The sequence below is a fragment of the Anopheles gambiae genome, chromosome 2 (assembly GCF_943734735.2).
Source record: "Anopheles gambiae chromosome 2, idAnoGambNW_F1_1, whole genome shotgun sequence".
In the NCBI taxonomy this organism is placed as follows: Eukaryota; Metazoa; Arthropoda; class Insecta; order Diptera; family Culicidae; genus Anopheles; species Anopheles gambiae.
The window spans coordinates 26,360,292-26,369,712 of NC_064601.1; the positions used below are offsets into that span (position 1 = coordinate 26,360,292).

At 47.7% G+C, this 9,421-nt stretch overlaps 1 protein-coding gene across 1 annotated transcript; it reads right to left on the bottom strand.

Annotated features, from left to right (window-relative positions):
- Positions 1-8,515: 8,515 nt before the first annotated feature.
- Positions 8,516-9,347, bottom strand: LOC4577177 (uncharacterized). The gene has a single exon (XM_001237438.2). The coding sequence runs from the start codon at positions 9,196-9,198 to the stop codon at positions 8,659-8,661; it is 540 nt and encodes a 179-aa protein (XP_001237439.2). The 5' UTR covers positions 9,199-9,347; the 3' UTR covers positions 8,516-8,658.
- Positions 9,348-9,421: the final 74 nt, after the last annotated feature.

Consider the following 9,421-nt stretch of genomic DNA (forward strand, 5'->3'; position numbering starts at 1 on the left):
GTACCCTTTTCCTTCCTCATCGGCCCATCGGCTCGGGATTCGATCGTATCGCCGCCGGCGGGACAATCAACCAAGCGAAGTAGGGGAGAGAATAAGGGGGGTCTGTTCCGATTTTGCGTCGTTTTTTTGGGGTGCGTTTGCCCTCCTCTCTCTCTTGCTCTTTCTCTATCGCTCGTATACCTGACAACACATTCCCCCCACGGACGTGTACGTGCCCGCGATGAAAGATATCCATTTATTTTCACATCCACCGCCCGATCAGTTTGCGAAAGCTCTGGAGAAATGAAGTGATACACACAGAAACATACACACAGACACACCAACAAAAAACAAACCCCTTAACCTAGCTTTAATCATCAACGGCGCATAATAAAAATGCGCAAAGTGTACTACGCCACGCGGGATTGGCAGGTTGAGTAATAGAAGGTAAAAGTGTCCCCCGAGCGCCGTTGCCACCGGTCGCGGCCGAGGCGGCATGCTGAGTGCCCCCTTTTAGGAGTCCCACCAAGCCTGAGCGGGTTGGAGGGCAGCGCACAGACAGAACAAATCAAGTGCAAACCGGGAAGCACATTACGTCAGCAAAGTAGTACGCCACCGACGTGCCGGGACGGAAGGAAGCAATAAGTTTGCTCTTGGTCTTGGTTTTCTTTGCCTTTGCCCAGCACCTGTCATTCTGTGTTTAGCGTGGGAATGTATGGCGTTACGCAAGAAAAACTCTGTCGGCCAGGACCACTTATTATGCCATGCCAAATTGATTAGAGTGTGTTAGAAATCAATAATATTTGGAACATGTTCATTACGACTTTAATGGGAAGGTGGTAAATTATCAGACCTCACAGCCAAGCGAAATGAAATTTGATCCGGCTGCGGCTTTTCCGGGAGCTGGAGTAATTATCCAGGGGACCTCCAAGTATGGTTAGTTGTTAAATAAAGCTAGCAAATCCACCCTTCATGACTACTTTCATCGCTAGCTGCACGGTTAGACAGTAAACGCGAGCTCATAAAACAATCGTCTTGCCTGCACAGTACCACCAACGAAGAGATGTTTGCCATTTTTCTTTATTGAACTCGTAAAATGCTGCAACTATTGGCCAGGAGATCGGAGTCCGGCGCATCTGAACGAAAGTAAAATCAGCCCTTCGAATCAGCAAACGACCTCGAAACCCATCGATGCTCCCCAGAAAATGCATTTAAAAAAAACTGATCCGTGAAAGGCTTGTGCTACACTCATTCTTTCACGTGGAGCGCGGATTTGAATACATCCAAACACAGCAACAAAAACCCCACAAAAATGATGCTCTTTTCCTCAATTGCGCCATCAGGAAAAACAAAAAAAAAATGGAAACGGATCGGTTTTAGACTGCCCTTAGGGCAAAAGGTCCATCGCAACCCAAATTGCTTCTACACGCAATGCTGTCCCTTTTCGGTTTGCATGCAGAACATAAAGTGGGTAAAAGGCGGCTTCCCTCTACACACAGAGACCACCATCACCACCACCACCACCATCGGACACTGAAGCTCGTAATGATCGGTCGCAGTAATTCGTCAACGAAATGAGCCTTCGCCATCTCCTTCTCAGCGCGGATCCTATTCCGGCCCTGCCTGGGCTAGTGGCATTACAATTATTGGTTTGGCTGCAAAACGAGGGTTGATTGAAAAACAGCACACAAACAACGCACACACATATGTGCAGAAAGAAAGGTAATAGAGGGAGCACTGAAAGAAAGGCGAAATGGTTTGTGTGCGCCCGCCTGGACCGACCGCTGCTTTGGGGTGCTGCTGGTGAGTTTTAATTTGCTTGCGATTTTAAAACGCGACTCTAATTATTTTAGCCTCCACCATCGAGCCGTGGCACACGCCGTCTTCCCCGTTCGCGATGATGATGGTTTGGTAAAAGCAAGTGTGTGTTTGTGTGTGCCACATGCGCCAAAAGCTCTTTACATCTCCGCAGCAAACTCGCTGCTCTAATTTGTTGCGCAATCCGAATCCGACCGGGCCGAACTGTCACGCCGGGAACAGGCGTACCAATTTTGTCCCAATGTTCCAAAGCCGGGGACATGATTTGGGTACAGTCTGCGTGTTTTTATTTTTGTAGCCCCTTTGAGTGCCGAAGAAAGTTCACCTAAGCGGTTCCTTATTCAATGGCGCGCGAGCGCGCGCGCTCAGCCCAGCGCTGACATCCAGCGAGCAGATTTACTTTGACAGCAGTGGAAACGATTATTCGCGAGTTTACGCTTAATTTATTCATCAGCAAATGGCTCTGGAACGAGAATGGGATGAGATGGAGGAGCGAGTGTGGCGCAGGTGAGGAGGGTGAAGTAATTTGGTGGTTAGAGCTGTAGAGTGTAACAAGCGCAAGCCGCAATAGAGTGCGTATACGTCTAGATGGGTGTATGACGAAACGGGCCTGGCTGAGCCACCCAGACGCACCAATAGCCGGCGGTGAAATGGAATCTCTGCGCCACAATGCGCCCTCCTTTTTTCTGTTTGATGGTGTTGGAATTTAAACCCTTATTATTGAGTGCGAGCTACATTCATCCCAACGACGCAAAGGTAAGGGCGATCGATCCGAAATTTAAACGCTGGAAGCAATCCTGAGCACGTGATTCAGATTTGACTCTCGATCCATCCCCAGAGACGCACCTCGTCAGGTACGGGAACCCCTTTTTAACACCTACGCCCCGTGTGTGGCCACACGGCTCACGCCCGGGAGGCCGGCTGCTGGAAACGCCTTCACACGAAAGAAGATTTTTGGGGGTTGTAGTTTTTGTTTTTTTTTTTCTCTCTCGGGGCCATTTTTTGTTTGAATTTTGGTTCATTCCCATTCCCTGTCCAAAAATGATTAACAAAAAAAAACGGGTCGAATTTGGTTGATTGATGCTACTCGCTCCGTGCTGCGCTTTTACCTCTTCACGCGGCCTTCAGGCGTCACAAACACGTTTGAAAGTGTGCCAAAAAGTTGATGTTTCGCACTAGTGATGGTTAAAGTTGGCAAAAATCCGGTGTCAACTCCGATCCGACACCGATACATTCGGAATCGGCTCCCAGCGCCATTCGGAGTCGTCCGGAGTCGTTCGGAGTCATTCGGAGTCGTCCGAAGTCGTTCGGAGACGTCCGAAGTCTTTCGGAGTTATTGGAAGTTATTCGGAGTCGGAGTCATCCAGAGTCGTTCGGAATCGTTCGGAGTTATTGGAAGTTACTGGGAGTAGTTCAGAGTCATCCAGAGTCGTTCAGAGTCTTCCGGAGTTGTTCGGAGTCGTCCGGAGTCGTCCGAAGTCGTCCGAAGTCTTACAGAGTTATTGGGAGTTATTGGGAGTCCGAGTCATCCAGAATCGTTCGGAGTCGTTCGAAGTTTTTAGGAGTTATTGGGATTTATTGGGAGTCGGAGTCATCCAGAGTCGTTCGGAGTCGTCTGGAGTCGTTCGGAGTTATTGGGAGTCGGAGTCATCCAGAGTTCGAAGTCGTCCGGGTCTACCTTCGGAACAAAGGCCTGTATACGAATTGCACACGCAAATCGAAAGACAAAAAAACACAACGAAATGAAATACCTGATCACAAGCACATTAAACCACAAGGCTCCTGTGGACTCCGACCGATTCCGTTGCCGGTAGACTCCGATTGACTCTAGATGACTACGAATGACTCCGATCGACTCTGGACGACGCCGACTATTTCGACCGACTCCGACGGACTCCGAACGACTCGGGACGACTCCAGGCGACTTCGGGTGACTTTAGACAACTCTGAGCGGAACTAGTGGTTCGGATTTTGCCGGAATCGGAATCGGACAAACAATAGCCAGAGTCGGATCGTGGGTGCACTCCAAAGAGCACATCACTATTTCGCACAACCGAAAGCAACAGCAACAACAAAAACATGCTAACGACACTCGCTACTAAAGAAGAACACTGATGATCTGTGTGTGTGCGGTGTGGTTGCGCTTTATTTGTAAAATCATCAATCAACGCGATCGTCAACATTGGAAAAAAGGCTCCGTTTTGCATTTTAATCAAAGTTGCCAATGATTTTATGTCATTTTGGAAAGCTCTCACTTTCTTTCTCTCTTTCTACTTGCAGTTCTACTTACACATGCTTAGACGGTTAGCCACAACACAGCACGCATGTGAGGCAGAAAAGTGGTCACAGAAAAATAAAAATTAAAACAGCTTCCCTACCGCAAACGATCATTACCAAACGCCACCGAAGGGAACGACCGGCTTGAAAATAATTTTATAATATCCCTAACGAACGTATCAATCACGTGTGTAAGTATGATTAATACACACCAATCAGCATTCGGCCAGTGTTTTAGTTTTGCTCGCGCCCTTTCTTTCTTCTCAGTTTACATAATCGCCGTTCCATTGGCCGTTACATGTTGGAGTCCCATATCACTCACTCAGACACGGTAGCATGGTGGGTGCGCTCTTTCCATTCATATTCCAATAAAAGGTGTCTCTCAGCTTTAATCAATCAACGCGATTGTCTTCTGCATCTGATTGCAGTATGCATCCCGAGCGAGCATTGTCGTTTAATTTGGCACTTTAAATTCGAGTTAGAAACTAAAACCAAACAGCCTTCTGTTATTGCGTGGAATTTACTGCCGTTACAACTTGCTCATTTGTGCTGTACACCAATAATTTGCCATGCTTCATAAGGTGTGGTGTGCTTCAGTTTAGTTGCTTATTTGAAGAGCAATTTTTACAAGGACAATTCGCTTCCGCCTTCTTTTACACGGCGACGAAATATGTTAACAAAAACAGAAAATAATAGTATTCCGTTTCCAGTGGTGTGTTGAGTGCCGGGAACGAATTTTCGACCGTGTCATACACTGTCAGCATGTTTTTTTTTTGAGTGTGTCTAGTCTCCATCCCTCACTTCGATGTGCGAGTCTGTTCCGGTGAAATTGGTTCGGACGTGTAACGTGTTATGAAAATTATCAACAAAAAAAAACGACCGCACACAACAACACCTTCGCGTACGACGACATGCCGCCAATTCAATGTTTTTATGGCAGGATGGGAAAGGTCGCCTAGAGGCCGGCTACTACTGCTGACTCGTGCTGCTGGTAGCAACTGGGGCACACTGACGTCTGTGTTAGCGTTCCCCGCTTTTGCTCCGGTAACGGATTTGCTTTGCATTTTATCTACTTACTTTTTGACATCTGTACGACACAGCCACACGCACCACCCTTGGCGGCGAACGGATCGTAACCCGGCCGCGTGGATCACTTTCGATCGTACGCGCGCGCGTGGCGAATCGTACAAAGCGGGGAAACGTGAAGGAGAGGAAATGTGGTGTAAAAAAAGAGATCATCGCGGAGAGATGATTGATTAGATCGTATCAATCAAATGGGATTTTCCCAGCCGGCAAGCATAGGTTTGGCTGAAGTTTCGAGACCCGTCAGGCCAATGCTAACGATCTGCCAACGGACGGCAAACAGCTCCCAAACACCCGGGACCCGGGAACCATTCGTACCTGCTTTCTGTCACTCATCGAAAGTTGTACCTCGCTGAGATATGGAAGAGAAAGAGAGAAGAAAAAAAGTCAACCGTCCGACCAAATCGACCGATAAGTGTTGCGAACCGTCCACATGCTTTTCCTCCTCATTTCCTCACGCCGCCTGTATGTGTGTGTGTGTGTTGCGTGTGTTTGCGCGAAATGAAACATTCCAAAGCACCGACCGTTTTGCGGGAGCAGCAGTGATGAGGAAGTGTGTAAAGATTGGCACCGCGTCGTAAACAAGGGATGGAATTCCTCCACTCATAATGAAAGGCATGCTGTATTTAGTCGCTTGAGCAAGCGCTCGAAATGGCTTTTAGGACGGTTGGAGTGTGTCGTTGCGATACATTTTAACTGGTGGAAAAATGTTTTATTTTGTATAAATTGAACAAAATACTCTTATTTTGTTCCCCCATTTTTTAAAACAGTTCCTTATTCCCCATTTTTTAAGACAGTTCCAAGTAAAAACCGCGTTTTTGCAGAAAAAATGATAAATTTACATGAATGTGAGCATACATTTAGGCGACTTGTTGCTTAACGCAAAGGATCCTTTTACAAACATCCTTGACACATTAACCCAAATGTATGCAATCCGCAAGACATACTCTAGCAGGATGCACCAAGGCGGGGGATTTTGAAGGGGAAATTCATGCCAGCGTCTTCAACGGTCTGTATAGAAAAAAGCTGCCTTAAAATGCTTTAAAAAAACGCGTAGCATGCACATTGCTTAACGTCCTCCGCACGGAGGAACGCATTATTTCATGACTGCATGACTGATTTGTTACAGTTAGGTAAGATCCAACTATTTTTTATCGTAATGCTCAAATTTGTCACATATTTCGGGCCCCTAAATGTGTCCCGGGCGTCTAAAGTGGGCAGCGAGCAAAAAAAAAAACCCAAAACGACCCCATAAAGCGTTCACCCCGAGGGCAGTATTAGCAGCAGCACAACCAAACATTCAAATGCACAACCGAAAACCGATTCATCGCACTCCAGGGCAAGCTTGCGACAAACTGGAACAGCACATACGAGAGGATAGTTTAATTTTCTTTCGCCGTGTGCTTCCTTGCACTAACGCCAGCCGAAAAGAGCGAACGAACCATCCAGACCACCTGGTGCCGGCGGCTGGCCTGGGCTGACAGTATAGTCGTTTGTTGAATGAGTTTTTTTTACATTCAGTTCATTCGAGAAATTAAACAAAAACCGAGACCCATTGGCGGCATTAAATAGCCTAAAGCGCACATGTGTAACCGGGGCGCTTTTGTGAAATGGTTGGCGAAATTCAGGCTAGCCGCTAACCAACAATAAACAACACATTGGCGCTGCGTTTGGGGAGAAGCTTTCCTCCACCTCTTCTAAATGAGCCAAAAAATTAACTTTCTGCAAATTATTTTCCTGTCCCGACCGATTGTTGCGGAATCGGGCGACCGTCAAACGGCACACGCACACGCTACGTGCGTAATACACATTTCCCTTCAGGCTAGGTGGCCCAGAGGCCATTTCATTCATCAGTCCGGCTGGTGGCAAAAGAGAAGAGTGGGAGAAGAGAAAGAACTCATACCGTAAAGCTTCCTGCTACCGGCGAACGAGTGGCGCGGGAGTGGCTGTCGAACTCGCCCTTCTCCCTTCGGAGCCTTCGGGCCATCGTTTCCGATCGATTCCGGTTAAGGTATGAATGCAGGTACATTGTGGGCCCCCGTTCGCGTGATGCAATCGACACGTGTGGTCGATCCAATCGAAAGGGTGCGCAATGAAAATGTATCCTTTGTTTGGTTGCAAGGGTGTGGCTGATGATTTGTTTTTTACACGATATGATGCATTGATTCAAGTGATGCAAGAACGGCACTAGCAGGCGTATCAGAATGATGCAGCACCGGCTTAGCGCTCCTTTTAACCCTTGCCTCATCAACCTTTGGCCGTTCAATTGAGGCAAACATGAGCGACTCAAGGCAACCGTCTAAACGAAGCATTCACTGCTTGCTTAAGCCGACGCACATGAACCGATTATCTTAACTAATGACATTCCTTTCCCTTGCCACCATCAGCACCGCCTCGTAAGAGAAGCTTTTACCGGACGGCTTGCCCAGACCGTAATTGAATGAACAACACGCGCAATACGCTGACGAACAACGGGCTAATGATGATCGTGTTTCAATTGAACGTGCACAGGCAATGCAAACGGTCAGTGGCGACAAAAGAAAAACCCGTGGCTCACAACGATTCGTGGCTCTCGACCCGGTTTCGCTCCTTGTTTTCCCCGGCCGCGGGAAATGCAACAACACGTGCCGGTTGGTGTGCTGCTGTGTGGCACGCTTAATTGAATCATTCCACCGGAAGGCAAACCGCTTCCGTGATGCTGCTCCCATCCTGCCCAGGTGCTGCTGGTCGGTTAAATATGTGGATGTGTGTGTATGTGTGAATTGCATGCAATCACATATTGGTTACAATGCATAAAGGGGGAACACTTTAAATTGTGTCTTTTACATGGAGAGGTTAAGCTCACTGAGCTTGGTACAATTCAGGGTAGCGAAGACAAATAAGAAAATCGACCCGTGAAACAACTTTGCAAATCACTTCATTGCATGAACTCACCAGTTGCGCAACCTGTAGAAGCATCCAAACCCTCGTTGCTGTTTGTTTTCGATCCCTTCAAAGACACACTGCCATCGCCCACACAATCGCGGCCACGCGGTTTGCTGGAAAGGACCAGCGAAAACCAGCGCTCTATTCCAACTTTCTTTATATTCAGCTGGTGATCGGGGTACGACAGTGCTGGTTGTCATTGTGCTTGCAGGGTTGCCATTATGGAGCGCCAAAAATGTTGTCATCTGTTGCTAATCAGGGATCAAGATCCATCTCAAACACGCATCGTTTGTTTGCGCGATCCGACGGCACGCGTGATGATTATCATACGTTTTATTGCCTATTTTGCTTTTTGAACGTTGTTGCGTAATGCTGTCCCCGTCTCCAAACGGTACGCCTCCATTGTGTGGATTGCAAAACCAGAAACAAAACATTAAATTTTGCTAACGACCCAATTTCTTCTACTGGGCCTGCCGGTTTGTTTATGTATACATTTCAAAGGCCATGTATTATCGAAAGTAATAACAATGATGCAGAATGTGCAAACGGGGCTACAGCACTATCTTCTAGCTAACATTACATTTGCTCACCGCTGCTACCAGTTGCTGCCGGATTCCGGGGACGAACCGACAGTTCCTGTCGCTCCAGCAGCCCGCGTATCTCGTCCAAACTTTTGTCCTGCTTCCATTCGATTACGAAGCGCACGGCAGCATCCACAAACTCCTGCACCCGCAGCCGGTTTGCCACAGCAATCATCACACAAAACTGACGAAAGTTGGTGAAATACTCCTTGTCAAATGTGGCGCCGGTCTCACCGCTGCCCGTGTTCCGATCCATGTTCTGCTCCTGGTTGTTGGGAATCTCCGCCTCTTCGCTGGCGTCGATGGTTCCGCTTCCCTCCGATTCGGTCGTTCGCTCGCACCGTTCCAGCCACTGAAGAATGTTGCGCAGAGAGTTTTCGTCCGCTTCCGGAACGTTCATGATGGTACCGACTTCCGAGGATGCTTCCTCCGCCAGCTCCTCCAGCTTCTTTTCCAGCACGGATGATTTCTTCAGCAGGTGTCGCTTGGCGGTGATTACTTTACCGTCCTTCGTCTTCAGCTTGATGGTTTCCATTGTGCAGCGAATAAAGTATAATGTTATGCTTAGAAAATGTTACTTTTTCTGCGCTTTTTCAAATGTTTAATTCACTCCAACGGAACAGAAACACAATCTGTCAAGAAAAGCAAAATAAAGTCAACGAAAACACGAAAGGTTCACAATTTCCCCCCCAAGGTGTGCGTTGCGTTCGCCAGGGTGGCAACGGTTTTTGAACGAAGCGTTTAAATGTGTTCGAACA

Excerpts from the sequence above, each read along its gene's own strand:
- LOC4577177 (XM_001237438.2), bottom strand. The coding sequence starts at position 9,198 with ATGGAAACCATCAAGCTGAAGACGAAGGACGGTAAAGTAATCACCGCC.